At 41.1% G+C, this 19,991-nt stretch overlaps 1 protein-coding gene across 2 annotated transcripts; it reads left to right on the top strand.

The window, feature by feature from the left end:
- Positions 1–799: 799 nt before the first annotated feature.
- On the top strand, positions 800–18,504 carry LOC116251089 (uncharacterized). 2 transcript variants are annotated; one of them, XM_031625180.2, is made up of 9 exons: positions 800–1,097; positions 1,180–1,291; positions 1,856–1,935; positions 2,727–2,829; positions 2,948–3,104; positions 3,620–3,748; positions 5,015–5,101; positions 17,475–17,519; positions 17,764–18,504. In XM_031625180.2, exons 1-9 carry the CDS (start codon positions 1,007–1,009, stop codon positions 17,794–17,796), a joined length of 837 nt encoding a protein of 278 aa, XP_031481040.1. In that variant the 5' UTR covers positions 800–1,006; the 3' UTR covers positions 17,797–18,504. The 2 variants fall into 2 exon arrangements, with proteins under 2 accessions (XP_031481040.1, XP_031481026.1); XM_031625166.2 differs by having other exon boundaries at positions 803–1,097; positions 17,778–18,504.
- Positions 18,505–19,991: the final 1,487 nt, after the last annotated feature.

Here is a 19,991-nt window from a genome sequence, read left to right as displayed (position 1 = left end):
CAAGTATGCTAATACATATATACAAATATGAACATGTGGACACACAGATACATACATATATTATATAGCCAGATAGGTTCAAACCATCATGAACTAGCTATCAAACTACAAGTACTACCTTCACAAATTTCATCGAGAAAAACAAGTAGATTCACTGTATTTAGAGCCCAAAATGTGAGGGCTGAGACATTCCACACATGGCTAAGTTGTTGTTGAACTTTAGGCACTTTCTACAAAAGAGGAACCCTAAGAAGGAACTTTCAAGATTTTTTACCATTTTGCCCATCGGCTAATATAATGTTGCTACTTCATGCACATGGGTGAGGCACTTCAAATGTAACTAGTGGACAATTTGGATTTAACTTGTTATTTTTATTTGCTTATTCCAGTCAAGTCTTGATCCTCAACTTTTAATGCTTTCCATGTTTTTTAGGCTAGCTTAAGTCACAAGGCTATAATGCCCAATTTTTTATTTCATGTTGGCCAACACTAAGGGGCATTGACCTTTTCCAGACTTTATGTGATCAAGTAAGATGGGTTTTGCACTTACTTTGAATTTACCTTAAATCCAGATGCAATTTTGCCCCTCCTAAAATCACTCGTGACTGATTGTTTTCCATGTTTAATTTTTTAGAGGACTGTTTACTTTCTATTGGCCTCAATTTTATCTAGTTTACTTTTTTGCCTTATGCATCAATTGTTCTTCCAAAGTAAAGTGCAATATTACAACGCTGATGCATCTTCAAGTTATACTACCGGTGTCAAGGAAGCAGGGTGAGAGTTATTTTTGTTCACTGGTACGAAGAACGTTCAAATGTAGGCTTCCCACCAAATTGTTTCAATGAAAGGATTCTCCTTGTCAGTCTTCCTTCCACATCCAAACGTGTCATATGAAGTCCGTCCAATTTGCAAAATAATCCCGTGCCTCTGGAAATTCCAGGGAGAATCTTGACGTATCCGCCGTCTCTCGCTAATTGTGGGAGTGCCAACTAAAAACACACGCAGCATGGAAGCTCTCCCGCTCTCTTTGGCTAGACGTTCGTTACTCTCAAGGATGGCCGCACCCATCTTTCCGTTTGCTCTCCCCATGTGCAGCAGTATTCCAACTTACTTCCTTACCGTGTTTGATCCCTGAAAACTTGCGTTTTTCCCTTTAATTTTTTCTCCTCTAATTTACAGGATTTCGTTTGCCCCCATTCCTTTATGTGGCAAAAGCAGATTGCCCAATTCGTTTGAAGCTCTGGAGATCCTATGCTTCCGGAAAGTCGGCTCAAATCCACGTTCAGAAAAAGTAATTCTTCGATTGATGTGATTTCATCCCTATAAAGTATTTCCATAATGTAGCGAGTTGCCCTCGAACACCGAAATGTTCACTTGGTGACATTACGGCGTTTCATGTCAGATGATGTTACGTGGTAATTGCGTCTTACTCGTATTGGTTGGCTTCTACGAGCGTCCATATTCATATGTCTCAAATTCTTCCATGCTTGCGTATGGATTTGATTGTTCCAATCATGGTCATATCATGTTGTTACTTCCCCTCCGTCCTTTACCTTTCGGCATTACATGATGGTAACCACCATGGGTTGGCGGATGGTAACTGGTAAGAGGGATACGAGGAGGGTGTCAAATTGGAGCTGAATCAAGTTCCCATCCTGCCATTGTGTTGCCTGAGCTTCTCTTGGTGTTGTCGATGCTCACTGTCGTCATCGTGGTATGAGTCCTCAAGGCTTGCCACTTCATGTATATTGGGCGAAGGTCTTTAGTATGAAGTCAGGAGTTGCAATATTTGGGGTCTGTGAGTTTTCTACAAATTCCTTCATCTTTTTTGCTTTGTCTGTAATATATTTTTCAGAAAGAAGAGGCTGGATGAGATTTGTGTTGAAAGGTTTGAACAATATAGCCGGACACTGATACAATCATGGATTCTTCAAGGTAGACATTATCGAGTAAGCTTGTTCTAGCTCTTATCTGCAATTGCCGTTGGAGAACTAGCAGAATGTATGCGTTTGTGATCCATGCTTCTTTTAAGCGTGACGATGGCTGAATTGCCCAACCCATGCCTTCTCCAGTCTTTCCTTTCTTCCACATCAAGTGCATTATCATGCACTCGGATGCTGTTCATTATAATCGTCTGCCCATTGCATGGTCGTAAAACCTGCTTGAAACCATGATATGGAAATATAATTGACGGGATACCTAGAGGTGCTGATCTTAGTGAACCTATTTTCTGGTTCAGTCTAATCCAAACGGTTCTCTGTTTGTTCTTGCTTGACGTTTTGTAATTTATGGATGTGAGACCTTCTAGTATACTAGTGTTTAGAAAATTCAGTTGGCCGGTCTTGCAAAGGCTGTCAGCTGAACCTAGTGGACAAAGCAAAATATTAACAAGATCAGGTCGACCCATGATTTAAGTGATCTCTCTCTCTCTCTCCCTTAGGTTGTCCATCACTTGTTTACATGAATGTGCTTTCATTTTTATTTATAGAAGTATCTTGTTGGAACTCCCGGTAGATGAATAAACTAAAATCGTACCATGAGTTTAACTTTTTGGAGAGTCTAAAAGCAAAAGGCCGTAAGGTTGATTCTTGTGCTTATGTGTGCATACAGGCGTGTGCTTATGCCAATATATGCTTAGTCATTTAATTGTTCTGTACAGGCGTAGACCACCTTACATTTGCTTTTCCATTTTCTCTGATTCTTTTACACATGATTCTTTTCTCCAGGCAAGGTATTAGTTGATGGTAAGGTAGTAAGCAAGGCTGGAACACCTATTTCTAATAAAGCAGTGGTAGAAATAATTGCAGAAGTACCAAAATATGTGTGTAGGTGATGACTACCACTGCAGATTTCTGGTCTTTCGGATAAACCATCTACGATTTTTCTTCTAATGTGGATAAATGTCACTAAAGCATATTTTGCTTTCTTGGTTTCTCTTTTCTTACAGAGCAGGATACAAGTTAGAGGCTGCCATTCAGCAGCTGAACGTGGATGCTAGTGGAAAGATTGCTCTTGATTCGGGCCTATCAACTGGGGGTTTTACTGATTGTTTGCTTCAACATGGTGCATCCTTTGTTTATGGAGTGGATGTAGGCTATGGTCAGGTGAGTTTCTTCAGTGATCTTCTTCAAAACTGAAAATTGTGTCAAGGTTTTTTCTTACTAGACAATTCTTTTTCTTGTTCGCTGTCTTTGGTACTGATTAGTTCTAAGTTTTGAGTCTGGGAACTGATATTTGCTATGAACAAATTAAGTGTGTCATGGTTATTGCTTTACATTTCTTCTCTTTGTCCCTAAACAGAAGCCAGAAGCTTCAACAACCTTATCCATCTGATATTTGTCATATTCTTTTACATATAGCACTCATCTTTTAGAAATTTTTTGTTTAACTATCAACCAAAAGTTAAGTGCCACAGACGAAGCAAGATGTATCTTTGATTCTTTGTTTAGTTGTGTTGCTTCATGTCCTACTCCATCATATGACATTAAACACTTGGAGATTTGGAAGCACCAATTGCTTTTCCCGTTTAGATAATAAGACATGTGATGTATCATATGTGTGCTTCTATTTAGTTTTCAAAGTTATTACAAAATTGACGTTAGTTTAATTTTTTCTCCAGGTGGCTGATAAAATTCGTCGAGACAATCGTGTCTGTGTCATAGAACGGACAAACCTAAGATATCTACCTGGTCTGCCTCAGAAAGTGGATCTGGTCACACTTGACCTTTCGTTCATCTCTATTCTTCTGGTATGCTTTGGTCATGTGATCTGAGTCTAAATGGAATTAAAATATGTACATTGTGTTTTTTTTTTTTTCAATTTCCCCATCAGTTGTATTCAGCTGGCTGCTGGTGATTTTTTCTGTGGTAGATCATATTGGTGCAGTTTCTTTAGCTTTTCTCCTCTTTTTCTTGCTTATGGACAACCAATGTCAAGTCGTGTGATGACATCTAGAATCATCCTCTGGATATGTTATATAAAAAAAATAGATAATAACGAGGCCATAGCTTGTCAACATGGAACTTGTTCTCGCAACCACTTGTCCTTTTTTGTGTTTGCGTCAATCTTCACCATTGCATTCTGAGTCATTAATGCAGAAAGCTGCAACCTATGACACCAAAATGACTGGTAAAGTCATCTTATGTATAGCCTAATTTCTCATGGACATGTCTGCATACGACATGATCTCGATAGTGATATGCAGGTGAAAATTTTGACCTTTGTGCAACTCTTGGTTCTGTCTCAATTCTGACAAGATGTGAGATGTCCACAGAAATCGCATATTGATGAGGGCAGATTCTTGGCAGATGAATGGAAGCAGAATTCTTGCATGGATATATTCAAGCCATCAAGAATCTTGTTTTGGATATTGTTTTTGGGTGGTATCATGAAAATGTGTAACTTCCATATAGCTGACAATGGAACCTATGTGCCAACTGCCAAGAACCTGATGAACTGAAACCTGCTTCACATGTGCTAACGTTGCTTCTATTATCACATAGCCTAAGTGCCTGGTGTCAGTGAACTCTCTCTCTCTCTCTCTCTCACACATTTTCTCTTCAGCCCTTTCTTGGTCAACTTTGAGGAGTGTGCAATTTAGAGGAACAACCTTCAAGTTAAAAAGTAAGGCACATGGCATCATTGAATTATCACATTTTCCATTCAGCCCTTGCTTGATCAACTTTGAGGAGCATGTGATTTAGAGGGATAACCTTCAAGTTAAAAAGTAAGGCACATGGCATCATTAAATTAGATAGGAGATACTGACCCATTCACAGCAGTAATACAGGTTCGAACACTATCATGTATCTCTGATATTATGAACTTCTTTTTGAGATTTTGAACTTCAAATACAAGGTAGAACACTATTATGTATCTCTGATATTATGAACTTGCAGTTTGCAATGCTATGAAGCAGAACACTTCTTTGATTTCAATGGTTGCAGCCTGCATGCTGACCAATACATGCTAGTAATTAGTTTATGGGATTGTTGTTTTTGAACTTGAAATGCAGGTCATGCCTGCAGTTGTCAATGTTATGAAGCCTGATTCTTCTTTGATTACACTGGTTAAACCTCAATTTGAGGCCCACCGCTCCCAGGTTAGCAGCTGCATTTGATGCTTGAAATACTTTTTTGGTCTTCTAAGATTAGAAGGTTTCCATCTTATGCAGTTTGTTTGTTTTAACTGTGCTGTTGATTTTGCTTTTTTTGTTTTACTATTAGTGTTCTTTATGGTATTATTCGGTTTATTGAGGGTAAGACCACTGCACCTCTTGTCACGTGTGGCCGTCTTCTAGATCTTGTTAGTATTTTATGTAAATACACAAGTAATTTCTCTATGCACCACACACATGCACATATATACTCATGTATATATATATGTATACTAGTGTATATATGCAGTAAATTTATTATTAGGCTGTGTGTTTCTTTTTGTTATTTTTCTGTTTCTAAAGGAACTTTGCAGTCAATGCAAAATGATTGTTCTAGCCATTTGGGTAGTCCTAGTGGCTGAATTTCTGCAAGTTGAGGCTAGCCGAATGGCGACCCTTCTCTTGCTCTCTTGTATAACGTGGAGGGTTATCCCCTCTTGTGTGTTCTGTTCTTACTAAGCATGTATATAGGGTAACGTTATTAATTTTTTAATGCTTTTATATTGTCCTAGTGCACATTTGTGTGAACTTTGTATTTCTCAAGTGTGAATAGGCTCTTTTGAACCTTTGTAAATTGAGCCTATGGTAAAGGAAACATTTTCGAACCAGAGTCTAAACTCACCAAGGCAGGTCAAGATTCTAAAAGAATCTGAAAGAAACAAAGCATTGGAAAAAAATTATAAGAAACATGACAAATGGGAGATGAAGAATGCAAACTTGCTACCTTTCATCCTCAACACTGACAAAAAAACTCCCTCGGTAAGAGAGAAGGAGACAGATCTTGAGATCTAGTGACCTTCAGTTGAACTGAAGAGAGGAAGAGGTTAGGAGGATGGAGAGTAATTAGGGGCTGGATCTTTCCATTATAATCGGGGTGGGCTCTGAGCTACCAACCCTTCCCCAATTGCATCCCACCTGTGGGCAGAGGGCCGAGGCCAGACTGCACTCCTTAAACTCCCCAATGCTGAGTCCTCACTTTCACCCAAAATTTGTCATCCATTTTTTTTATTAAAACTGTTTTGCAAAAAAAAAAAAAAAAATCGAAAAGGGATTTGGGCGTGTTTAGGCCGTTGAGATGTTGAAGATGGGAATTTAGCAGTAATGCTAACTTAAGAGGATGTATACCTAAAAAATGACACACAAATTTATGACAAAATATGGCTTCAAATCAGTTCAAGTCTACTGCTCAAACTTGCCTGAATAATATTCAACTAATTCCAGTGCTGATTTTCTGTAATTTCAGTGCTGATTGAAAGGTATTATTTGGAAATCTGATTTACCAAAACATATCAGCACTGATTTCAGTATATTTTGCTGCTGATAAAGAAAAATCACACATCAAAGACAGACAGATTGATATGTGGGAACACGTTGCTGCTTATGAGAAGCCACATGTCAAGAATAGGCAGAACAGGTTCCAGCAGATTAACATATGGGGGAAGCAGCATGAATCAAAAGAGAACAGATTCAAATATTAGAACAGAAAGAAAAGTAAACCTATTGTGCAGAGTGAGACGAAGAAGACAAAAAGAATCAGTCATGTTTATACAGGGATTCCAATGAAGACAGATTCGATTACTAGAGCAGAAAGAATAACTGAAATACATATGTAAGGAGAGACAAGGAAACTGGGGTATTGAGACACATTTCAGGCAAAAATATCAATTCATGGAAATTTAAGGTTTTTGGGTTATGAAAGAAAAGGAAATCAGAATGTGCATATAGAACGAAAAGGGCAAGATTTAGAACAGGAATATGTGTTCAAAGAGGAAAGAGAAGAAGAGATTTTGGGTGGATAGACTGGGAAATCATATTTAGATTCTGCTGGGCATTCCTTAAAGAGAACAACTTCAGCCCCAGCAACCTGGCTCTAATGCGAGGCCAGATTTGGCAATCAGATGTTAGGTTTAGAGACCAGAACCACAATGTCCTGCTGCAGAGAGTAAGGAGAAAGAAGATGACGAGGCACAAATGGGCTTGCCTCTCTCAACAAGATTTGAGTCCCAATTCTGTAGTAATAAAACACTAATTGTGCAATGATCAAAAGCATCCAAATCAAAATATGCACTTTACATGAATACCCAACTTTAGATGTGAATAATGTGGACCTGGATTTGATTATCCTAATCCAATAGATAGCTCTTTTATATTAAAGTTTTAATACTAACCATGCATCATTCCTATTTCTTCAAATTGCTCTTGTAAAAAACTCTTTAGAACCCTCCTCAATTTTTGAAAGCTCGATGCTATAATCAATATAGGCAGGACAATCTCATTGATAATTCTCAGATGGTTTGACCTTATTGAAGCCCTAATGTGTCACACCCCGACCTTTTAACCCTCAAACCCCCTTTTTTTTTTTATGAACATAAAGCATCGAAGTGTGACTACCCAACAATTCAAAAAGACGATGAGCCAAGCAATTCAAAACAATGGGGCGAACTTTCATTTATATAACCATTTTGTTTCATACAAATTCACATCTATGTGCATGACCAAAATGCCCCAAAATCATAACATTGATGCCTAACAAAAAGAAGACATCAATAAAACCAAAACATGACGCGCCGGCACTACAAACGACAATCCCAAAACCTCCCCAGTAGGACGTGAGTGAAGCCATCTGCTCAACCTGTTACCCCGGGTCCGCCAAAACCTGAAAAAGAAAACAACTGAAGGCTCAGCCTTCGCAGTATGGCAACAAGCCAGGAAAATGCCAAACCCTCTCAAGTAAGGCTCAAATAAAAGAACAAATATCAACCCATCTATCGTCATGTCGTGTCAGAGTACGACACGTAAAAGCCACTTGATGGCCACACTAACACAACATCAGTTACATGCGAAGCATGCTTAAACATAACACTTGCATTAATATCATTCACATATACGTCAGTCACATGCATTCTATCAAACACATTACATTTTCATTAACTTTAGTGCATTAACAGTTCCTGTGGGTGCAACACAGGCACGTGCACACCGCGGGTGGCCTACAGCCGAGAGACAACCCCTGTGGTGGCCCATAACAGTATGGATCCATTTCACCCGCTGCAGCGGTAGAGCACTCATCCCTGGATGTGTGAAGTCCAAGGTGAGATACTCAGCCTTTCCTAGGACACCCAGGTTGGGAAGGCGGGAGCCCAACGCTCCAAGCACAACACACAACAGAACCCTGGGGCCTTGCATCGCCTGCGCTCTGACAGGCGAGACCAGTGGTGAGAACGGGACGTCTCCCAAACACACAGCCACATCTCACTGGCCTCTCATCTCTTATCCTTTCGTTTTTTTTTTTATCATTATCATTGCTCATTCACAAGATGATTGGCTAGCACATGAGGTTAATACACCCTACGAGTGCACTTACACCTCCCAATGTCTCCACACGAGGTCTATACATACAGTAACAGTCATTACTAGCCGTCATACAGTACGGGTACAACTACCCTCTATTTCATCCATTTGTATCGTTGCCCATGGCAATGCATATGCAACAACGTACACATTCATATCAATCATCACATCAATCCTCACATCAATCACGTCAATCACCTCTTTGAAAAACTTAGCCAATCCACAGAGAGTAGTCTCGATCTGCGGTTGGCTCATAGTTGTCCTATGTAGTTATCATTCTATGATGCTTTCTAATGCACAATTGGGGTCGAGGAGGCACTCAACTCGATACCCCGCCTCATCTGGCCTAAACAGATATCAATTCTAGCATGCACATGCCAATGCGTAATATTTTCAAAACAAATGACTAATAATCTTTCTAACCCATTCATATCATATAAGCAACATACATATACTCATTCACAAAGCAATCAATCAATTAACATCACAATCATAGGATCCCTTGATCCTAGGAGCACACAATCACACATTTGCTCCAGGCAGGGATTTGCCTGGAATGTCGCCATACCTGTGGCGCACTCACCAAATTCTTCAAAATGCCTCAAGCTTCGAACTCAAGGTCGACGGAATGTGCCCGGTGCACCTGCAAACATAAACAAGAATAAGGTTTCTACTAGATACCTACACAATTCAAACAAAAACGAACAAATACAAAATAAAATCCTTGAGGCACATGTCGTCGCCTCAAGAGGGTGTCGACAAGTAGTGTCGACCAACAAGCTCTTCAATAGGCCTCTTCCTTTACGTCTTGACGTTGCCTCGAAATATCAAAACCCTCAACCATCAATCAATCCATCACTAATTCCTTCCTCAATAACGTTCTTTAATTAAGACATCAACCCCAAAGTCACATCCAAATACGTATATTTTCCCTAATTAACTTCATGATACACCCGTTCACAGAAGTCTGCGCTACACTCCCTAAGACGGTTCTAAATCTTCCCCACAACCTCACAATCTCTACCATGCTTCCCTAAAGCTTCGAAAATTAATCCATCATGCTTAAACGATCATTAAATACATGAATCATTACTTTCCAATGCAAATCCTAAGTTTCTCCCAAAAACAAATATGACTAACATGCGTCCCAAAATCATCAATTATAAGCTCTAGCATGCTCGAACAATAATTATACATGCTTTAGAAGATAATATTCATTACTTTGAGCTTGATTAGGTATCGCTCACCCCAAAACAAGCGTCCAAACTGCTACAACCCTTCTAGGAACCACTTCACACGTCCGATCAAGTGCCAATGCTCGAGATTGCTTGCTGCCGCTGCTCACCACACGCCCTACTAGCTGGTAAGAGGGGAGAAACGTCCCTAAACTGCAATCCAACCCCAAAACGCCTTAGAAAGAGTCAATACACGTCCAATAAAGTTCAACACAAAATCTGTTGCTAGGAGAGACCCACGGTAGTAGTGGAAAAAACTGAAATGAATAAGAGAAAAGGGACGCTGACAGAGAGGAGAGACAGAGAGAGGAGGGGTTCGGTCAAGGGGGAAAACGGCAGTGGGGGTGAGAAAAGAGAGAAAGAGCAGGTGGGGGAGTGCGGGTGAGTAAGAAGAGGGTCGAGCGGTAGAGAACCAGCGGAAAAGGGGAAAGAGAGTGGCGAGAGAGAAGAAGAGGGGACGTGCGGCAGAGAAAAAAAACAAGAGGGCATGAGTGGCAGAGAAGGGAAAATCGCACGAGAGAGAGCGGGTTTACCAAGCCGCCGCAGCCGTAGTCGCCGCTGCCACCTCCGTCGCCGTCACCGTTCCAGCCACCACCACACCGACCGCCACTTCTCCTCCCTCTGCGCTGTCACGGGAGACCACCAGGAGACGACGAAGGAGGAAAAAGGGAAAGGCGAGGGAGAAGGGCCTCGCGTCGGGCTCCTTACGCGAGTGGGAGTCGGATCCGGGTCTGGACCCTAACTCGACCCGACCTGCCAAAACCAACGAGCGTTACATCCTACCCTCCTAAAAAAGAAAATTTCGTCCTCGAAATTTAGCTCATACCTCAATGCAACAACAAGTGTGGATATTGCTTCCGCATGTCCTCCTCATACTCCCATGTACTCTCCTTCAACCCATGGTACTGCCATTCCACTTTCACCAAAGGAATTCTCTTAGTGCGAAGCACTCACATGTGTCGGATCTGGTACGTATTTTCGAAGCATGGAAACATGGAAGACGTCATGAACGTGACTCAAATCTGGTGGTAACGCCAATCTGTATGTCACCTCTCCAATCTTCTCTAATATCTCAAAAGGTCCTATGAACCTCGGGCTCAATTTTCCCTTCGCACCAAAGCGAAAAACACCTTTAGTAGGAGAAATCTTTAAAAACACATGATCACCCACCTCAAAAGCCAATTCTCTACGACGAATGTCAGCATAACTTTTTTGTCTACTCTGAGCAGTAACAACTTCTTTCTTATCAATTTCACTTGGTCAGTGTAGTGTTGCAATACTAAAGGGTTTTCAATCTTGCCATCACCTAAATCGGTCCAACAAGCTGGAGATCTGCACAGCCTTCCATACAAAGTCTCAAACGGTGCCATCCCAATACTAGAGTGGTAACTGTTATTATAAGCAAATTCTGCCAGTTTCACATGTTTGTCCCATTCTCCTTTCCACTGTAAGACACATGCACGCAATATGTCTTTTAAGGTCTGAATAGTCCTCTCTGATTGCCCATCAGTTTGGGGATGGAATGCTGTGCTCATCTTAAGCTTGGTACCCAAAGCTTTCTGTAATTGCCCCCTAGAGGTAAAACGCGGATCTCGATTCGAAATGATAGACTTTGGCACTCCATGCAATCTCACTATCTCGCCAATATACAACTCTGCGAGACTTTCCAATGATTGATTGATTCTGATTGGCAGAAAGTGAGCGGACTTCGTAAGTCGATCAACAATCACCCATATGGCATTCTGTTGTCTTTTGGTACGAGGCAACCCAACCACAAAATCCATCATAATGTCTTCCCATTTCAACACTGGAGTATCGATTCTTTGCGACAAGCCTCCTGGCTGCTGATGCTCTGCTTTTACCTGTTGGCAAACTAAGCACTTTGCCACATATTCTGCAATTTCACGCTTCATTCCAGGCCGCCAAAAATTTCTTCTCATATCTTGAAACATCTTTGTACTGCCAGGGTGAATAGAAAACTTAGATTTGTGAGCTTCATCAAGCAACAGATGCTTCACCCCTTCATCTCTAGGAACCCATAATCTCTGCCGAAACCGCAATGACCCATCTTCATCTTGATGCCAAAGAGAATCTGTCTTCTTGCTTTCTTCCATGTTCTTAGCAAACTCTGGTTCTTCCTTTTGTTTCATTACAAGTTCTTCCATCAAAGGATGCCGAATCAAGGCCGTCATCATTGCCTTGTTCTCATCACAAATGTAAGGCTGCCAAGCTATCACATCTTGCAATAATGTCCAAGAACGAGTCAACATACTGCACATTGTCGCCTTGGCATGTCTGCTCAACGCATCTGCCACCACATTCGTCTTGCCTGGATGATACGATATGGTGAAATCATAATCCTTTAAATATTCGATCCATCTTCTTTGCCTCAAGTTGAGATCCCTTTGCGAGGATATATACTTCAAGGACTTGTGATCTGTAAACACCTCGAATGTTGCACCATAAAGATAGTGTCTCCACATCTTCAATGCGAACACAACTGCTCCCAACTCCAAATCATGAGTGGGATAGTGTTGTTCATGGGCCTTCAACTGCCTTGATGCATAAGCCACTACAAGGACATGCTGCATCAACACACAACCATATCCGATCCCCGAAGCTTCAGTGTACACCACAAAACCAGAATGACCAGATGGAAGCGTCAAAATAGGGGCAGTAGTAAGCTTGACCTTCAGAGTTTGAAAACTCTTCTCACACTCTTCATTCCACACAAACTTCACTCCTTTTCTCAATAGTTTAGTCATGGGCGTAGCTATTTTCGAAAAGTCTTGTATGAACCTGCGATAGTATCCTGCCAATCCCAAAAAGCTTCTAACCTCAGTTACACTGCAAGGTGTCCTCCAGTCCTGAACAGCTGACACCTTAGTCGAATCGACGGATACTCCATCCTTCGAGATCACATGACCCAGAAAGTTTACCTTCTCTAGCCAAAATTCACATTTTGAGTATTTGACGTAAAGCTTATGCTTGCGCAAAAGACCCAACACACTTCTCAAGTGGTCTCTGTGCTCTGCCTCACTCTCTGAGTACACCAAAATATCATCAACAAACACAATAACAAAACGATCCAAGAACTCTTGGAAAACCCGATTCATGAGGTCCATGAACGCTGCGGGAGCATTAGTCAACTCAAAAGGCATGACCCTGAATTCATAATGCTCATACCTGGTTCAAAAAGCAGTCTTAGAAACATCTTCCTCCCGTATCAAGAGTTGATGGTAGCCTGTCCTCAGATCAATCTTAGAGAAAACCTTTGCATTCTTAAGCTGATCAAACAAGTCTTCAATTCTTGGAAGCGGATACTTATTCTTGATGGTGACTTGATTCAACATGCGATAATCTATGCACAAGCGCATAGTCCCATCTTTCTTTTTCACAAACAATACAGGTGCTCCCCAAGGTGACACACTAGGTCGGATGAAGCCCTTATCTAAGAGCTCCTGCAGTTGCTTCTTCAACTTTTCTAACTCTGCTGGTGCCATACGGTAGGGTGCCTTAGAAATAGGAGTTGTCCCTGGTAACAACTCTATCTTGAACTCCACTTCTCGAGTTGGAGGCAAGCTCGACAATTCCTCAGGAAATACATCAGGATACTCACTCACCACGGCAACATCCTGCAATTTCATCCGTTCAGCCTCATTGATCAACACATTGACCAAGAAGGCAACGCTTCCACTTTCTATCCATCGCTTAGCCTTCAATACAGACACCAATATCTTATCAGTTCGACTGGCCCTACGAGCATGAAATTCCACAGGCTGCATCTCATTAGTAAACATCTGTATCTGCTTCTTCCTGCAATCTATAATGGCATAATGCGCATACAACCAATCCATACCCAAAATCACATCAAACTCACTGAGACCTAAGATCACCAACTGTGCGAGTAGGTGAAGTTGATGGATTTCCACATCCACATCAGGAAGATACTCACGACACGACTCTTGAGCATGCATCGGGCTAACAACTTTTAAAACATACGGCATTCTTCTAGCCGACACTTCGAGTGAGGTAGCAAATCGACTAGATATAAAATAATGCGTCGCTCCTGCATCAAATAACACTCTAGCAATATGAGAACTGACAAGTAAAGTACCTTCAACGAGGTCGTGTGGCTGGAGCTCCTCCACAGTAGTAGCGTAGACACGTCCAGACGTCTGTTGTGCGCTAGAAGAACCGGCTTCAGGTGGATCCATTTCACCCGCTGCAGCGGTAGAGCACTCATCCCTGGATGTGTGAAGTCCAAGGTGAGATACTCAGCCTTCCCTAGGACACCCAGGTTGGGAAGGCGGGAGCCCAACGCTCCAAGCACAACACACAACAGAACCCTGGGGCCTTGCACCGCCTGCGCTCTGACAGGCGAGACCAGTGGCAAGAACGGGACGTCTCCCAAACACACAGCCACATCCCACTGGCCTCTCATCTCTTATCCTTTCGTTTTTTTTTTTTATCATTATCATTACTCATTCACAAGATGACTGGCTAGCACATGAGGTTAGTACACCCTACGAGTGCACTTACACCTCCCAATGCCTCCACACGAGGTCTATACATACAGTAACAGTCATTGCTAGCCGTCATACAGTACAGGTACAACTACCCTCTATTTCATCCATTTGCATCGTTGCCCATGGCAATGCATATGCAACAACGTACACATTCATATCAATCATCACATCAATCCTCACATCAATCACGTCAATCACCTCTTTGAAAAACTTAGCCAATCCACAGAGAGTAGTCTCGATCTGCGGTTGGCTCGTAGCTGTCCTATGCAGTTATCATTCTATGATGCTTTCTAATGCACAATTGGGGTCGAGGAGACACTCGACTCGATACACCGCCTCATCTGGCCTAAACAGATATCAATTCTAGCATGCCAATGCGTAACATTTTCAAAACAAATGACTAATAATCTTTCTAACCCATTCATATCATATAAGCAACATACATATACTCATTCACAAAGCAATCAATCAATTAACATCACAATCCTAGGATCCCATGATCCTACGAGCACACAATCACACATTTGCCCCAGGCAAGGATTTGCCTGGAATGTCGCCATACCTGTGGTGTGCTCACCAAATTCTTCAAAATGCCTCAAGCTTCGAATTCAAGGTCGACGGGATGTGCCCGGTGCACCTGCAAACATAAACAAGAATAAGGTTTCTACTAGATACCTACACAATTCAAACAAAAACGAACAAATACAAAATAAAATCCTTGAGGCACGTGTCGTCGCCTCAAGAGGGTGTCGACAGGTAGTGTCGACCAACAAGCTCTCCAATAGGCCTCCTCCTTTACGTCTTAACGTTGCCTCGAAATATCAAAACCCTCAACCATCAATCAATCCATCACTAATTCCTTCCTCAATAACGTTCTTTAATTAAGACATCAACCCAAAGTCACGTCCAAATACGTATATTTTCCCTAATTAACTTCATGATACACCCGTTCACAGAAGTCTGCGCTACACTCCCTAAGACGGTTCTAAATCTTCCCCACAACCTCACAATCTCTACCATGCTTCCCTAAAGCTTCGAAAATTAATCCATCATGCTTAAACGATCATTAAATACATGAATCATTACTTTCCAATGCAAATCCTAAGTTTCTCCCAAAAACAAATATGACTAACATGCGTCCCAAAATCATCAATTATAAGCTCTAGCATGCTCGAACAATAATTATACATGCTTTAGAAGATAATATTCATTACTTTGAGCTTGATTAGGTATCGCTCACCCCAAAACAAGCGTCCAAACTGCTACAACCCTTCTAGCAACCACTTCACACGTCCGATCAAGTGCCAATGCTCGAGATTGCTTGCTGCCGCTGCTCACCACATGCCCTACTAGCTGGTAAGAGGGGAAAAACGTCCCTAAACTGCAATCCAATCCCAAAACGCCATAGAAAGAGTCAACACACGTCCAATAAAGTTCAACACAAAATCTGTTGCTAGGAGAGACCCGCGGTAGTAGTGGGAAAAACTGAAATGAACAAGAGAAAAGGGACGCTGACAGAGAGGAGAGACAGAGAGAGGAGGGGTTCGGTCAAGGGGGAAAACGGTAGTGGGGGTGAGAAAAGAGAGAAAGAGCAGGTGGGGGAGTGCGGGTGAGTGAGAAGAGGGTCGAGCGGTAGAGAACCAGCGGAAAAGGGGAAAGAGAGTGGCGAGAGAGAAGAAGAGGGGACGTGCGGCAGAGAAAAAAAACAAGAGGGCATGAGTGGCAGAGAAGGGAAAATCGCACGAGAGAGAGAGGGTTTACCAAGCCGCCGCCACCGTAGTCGCCGCTGCCACCTCCGTCGCCGTCGCCGTTCCAGCCACCACCACACCGACCGCCACTTCTCCTCCCTCTGCGCTGTCACGGGAGACCACCAGGAGACGACGAAGGAGGAAAAAGGGAAAGGCGAGGGAGAAGGGCCTCGCGTCAGGCTCCTTACGCGAGTGGGGGTCGGGTCCGGGTCTGGACCCTAACTCGACCCGACCTGCCAAAACCAATGAGCGTTGTTACATAATGTATCTCAATACAACTCACCCTTGCATAACTCATGTTTTGCACATAGCTAGCTAAGTTGAATGTCATCCAACAACTGCACACATGAGTGCTGTTCTGCACATAACTAGATATATTAAGGGAATCCTAACTGCCGGGTTATTTCTCTCATCATATTTATCGTTAGACATTAAGTACTCACTCTGATTCAGATGGTGACATAAATAACTCTTACTCTACCACTAGTTTTTGTACAATTTAAGTGAATTGCTAATATGAAGATGCATGAACAGTTGTGTCCCCTCAACTGAAATGGAATATAGGTCTTTGCAACTACGACAGTGAGATTGTGTAGCTGAAGTATGCATTGGACTCAATATTCAAAGTCTGCAAAATTTTGTTGAATAAGGCTGTGATGTCTGTTGCTAGTAATCACACCTTTCATAAGCATGGTATGTGAAGAGGAAGAATACTCAATTGGCCTATGTAAATTTAGAATTACAATTGACCAACTGCTTCACCAAAATTTTTGTTTATTACACAATAAGTTTGAGGAAAGGTATTAAGAGTCTAATGCAAGTACATCTATGTTTTCTCTATGCACATGCTACATATACATGTATATATGTTCTTGTGTATTTGTATGTATGTTAGTGTATATAACTATATATATACAGCAAATATGTATGCATACCACAACTCTTTATTTTTATATTTTTTTATTCTTCTATTTCTAGAGGTTCTTTACAGTCATTATAAATGACTATTATATATATATATATATATATATATATATATATATATATATATATATATAACTGTGTGTGTGTGTATGTATATATTTATTTATTGTGGAGTTAACCTTCTTGTAGTTATGCTTTCCTATGCACATTTCTCTAATTTATTTATTCTTTATACTTTTGTGTTGTGCCTTAGTGCACATTGTGTGAGCTTTGTGTTTCTTAAATGTTTATATGCTTTTTGAACGTTTATGTTTGATGTGTGAAGCATTCAGAGTGTTGCTATCTATTTTTGATGTTTTAGATATCTATGTGGCCTTCTACCTAATGCTATTGAACATTGCACGAAATTACTGATAATATGCTTGCCAACGTTTGCATTGTTTTTTCCACACAGCTAATTTGTTGGATTGCTTGGTCAGTTGTTAAAAAATCTGTCATCATGTTCTAAGTTTTGGTTCATTTTCTTTACCAGGTAGGTCGTGGTGGAATTGTGAGAGATCCTGCTGTCCATCAAGAGGTATTATTCTTCCCTATTTTTATGTCCACTTATCAATCAATGAAAATGAATATAGTACAAACTAACTGCCTGCGTTGACAAATGGGGACGCCCTTCACCGAATAGAATTGACTAGTTCCTTCCCAGACCCAGGAAATATGGTGCAAACTAACTGCCTCAGTTAGACAGCTGGGGACGCCCATCACCAAATAGAATTGGCTAGTTCCTTCCTAGTCCCAGGACTCGAGAGAATAATCCCCGACAGTTTTCATATGCTAGGTTCTTGAGAAAATTGTGAAAGGCGTGGAGGCATTTGGATTTAGCAGCCAAGGTTGGATAGAGTCTCCCATAAAAGGAGCTGAAGGAAACACAGAATTCCTTGTCTGCTTCTGCCGAAGAGCTCAGCAAGAACCATGATCCAGGTCTGTGCATTCGCGTCACCAATTCTTATGAAGAAGCTACACTTACAGCAGTAACGATCAAGTCCCCTATTCGGACTTCCTGAAGTTGCTCTACATGAATTTATTGATTTGGAAGTATGAGGGTATCAACTTTCATTTCTAACCTATCTCATACTTTGCTTGCCATGGCTGGTATCTGGTGTCTAGAAGGTGTATGCTTCATAATATATATTTTTTTTTTGGAAGTCAAATTTTAGGATCCGTTTCATCAGGAAGCAATTTATCCAGCCGTCAGTACGCACACATTCTGGAGAACAGTTCTCCAATAGATCTCTTTCGTCAACTATACAATGACAGAATGTAGTGGTCCACCTCCTTCACTGCAACATGTTGAGGCATGTGTATATCAGTGATATATGTACGTATTTTTTTGCCATATAATGGGTATGTTTCAATTTGTGTACTTGGATTGGATATTAGGTATAGCTTGGACCCAATTTTGGATCATGTATGAACTGTAGGAGATAGAAAAGCTGTCAGTTGTATTGGGATAACTATGCAATAAGAAATCTTGTCTTGAAAATTCTTTTGAATTCTTGGAGCCCCATCCATTATCTGACCCGTGGGTAAATTAGAGGTTTCTCTTCCTTGTAAGGAGGAGAACTGAGATTGCATGTGCATAAATTGCCATCCTTTGTGATTTTTGCCGTCAACCAATTCGATTCTGCAACTCAGGGTGGACTTTTTGTTTCGATTCTAGCCCCAAAATGACAGGACATTCGCAGGGAATAATACACGTTTACAGAAAACGATTGCCTCTCCCAATATGGGGGGAAAAACCATTGGAAGCTAAGCCCTGTATTGGCACGAGTTTGAAAGGTGACTTCTTTTGTAAAGTCATTCGTTATTCGTTCTGATACAGAAATTTGACAGGATCAAGCATCATTTCAACTGTCATACCCCCCTCGCAAATATAATGGTAGAAGATGATAATTAGTATATTTTGGCTGTTCGATGCGATTTGGCGGTGAATCACCTTCTATTGGTATTGGAAGGACTGCACACCTTAATGAACGAAAACATGAAGGATCATACATTCTCTTATGTTGTGATCTTCCTGTAATCGCAAACCTCTTAGTTGACATGTTTTCAAACATTTTTTACAAGCCCAGCTATATGGATGTGAGGTCTGAGCCTAAAAATTTAGCAAACACGATAGCAATCATACTCCTATTTGTTCATAAGCTCAGAAAAGTTTTTATAACAGAAGGTCCAATATGATGCTATAAATATGTCCAACAAAGGTATGAGCAGTACTGTAGAAATCGGTTTGTGAACCGAATCAGCAAAGATCAATTCCGATAAATTGGGTGTGAACCGGCCAAAAAATATTAAGATGTTCTTTAATTAAATTAAGTATACGAATATATTAAAAATCTTAAATATTTATGGAACAGCCAAAGGCTGATATGTGACACTTTTGAATTGGTAGACACAAGTTTATTCGAATTGTCCGATTCAAGCAATAACACCGGTTTGAGTGGGTTTTTTATGAGACGCTTTTTGCGTCCGCAAAAAATTCAGTGCACTTAGCCATCAGTTTTTTATAGTGGATACGAAGACCCATTTTTACATCAGCATTTAGAACCCATATGCAAGCTCACGGTAAACTGACCTGTTGACGACGTTTACAAGGTTAGATTAGCTAAAAGCAAACTTGGGATCCTTTCACTTACAAGCGACTGTAGCAAAACTCTCTCGATGAACTCTGTCGAAAGTAAAAGACCAAGTGCCCGCCTTTTCACCTGGGTTTTCTGTGAGGGATATCGAGATTTTGTCACAATTACGGAATTCCATATTCTCTACTGAATCTGGTGACCAAGTGCCTGCAACTTGCAGGATACAACATAGCTAATCTGAAGACACGTATCCAGATTTTGTCCAAATTATAGAAAATTTGTCACCTGTAGCGACCCTGGTGACAAAGTGTTCAAATTCCAGAAAACATGCACGATTTGAACATGCAGGTGTAGACGCTCATAAACATGTGATAACATCAAGATGGTTAATAAGTAAATATCTTAATGAGCGT

The sequence above is a fragment of the Nymphaea colorata genome, chromosome 1, assembly GCF_008831285.2.
Source record: "Nymphaea colorata isolate Beijing-Zhang1983 chromosome 1, ASM883128v2, whole genome shotgun sequence".
NCBI lineage: Eukaryota > Viridiplantae > Streptophyta > Magnoliopsida > Nymphaeales > Nymphaeaceae > Nymphaea > Nymphaea colorata.
This window is presented reverse-complemented; position numbering and strand designations above follow the sequence as displayed.

What these genes read in the sequence shown, in the direction of transcription:
- LOC116251089 (XM_031625166.2), top strand. Translation starts at nt 1,007, where the DNA reads ATGGAAGCTCTCCCGCTCTCTTTGGCTAGACGTTCGTTACTCTCAAGG. An exon ending in TGCTCTCCCCATGTGCAGCA is followed by an intron (nt 1,098 to 1,179) that starts GTATTCCAACTT and finishes TCTAATTTACAG; the next exon opens with GATTTCGTTTGCCCCCATTC. An exon ending in CAAATCCACGTTCAGAAAAA is followed by an intron (nt 1,292 to 1,855) that starts GTAATTCTTCGA and finishes TATATTTTTCAG; the next exon opens with AAAGAAGAGGCTGGATGAGA.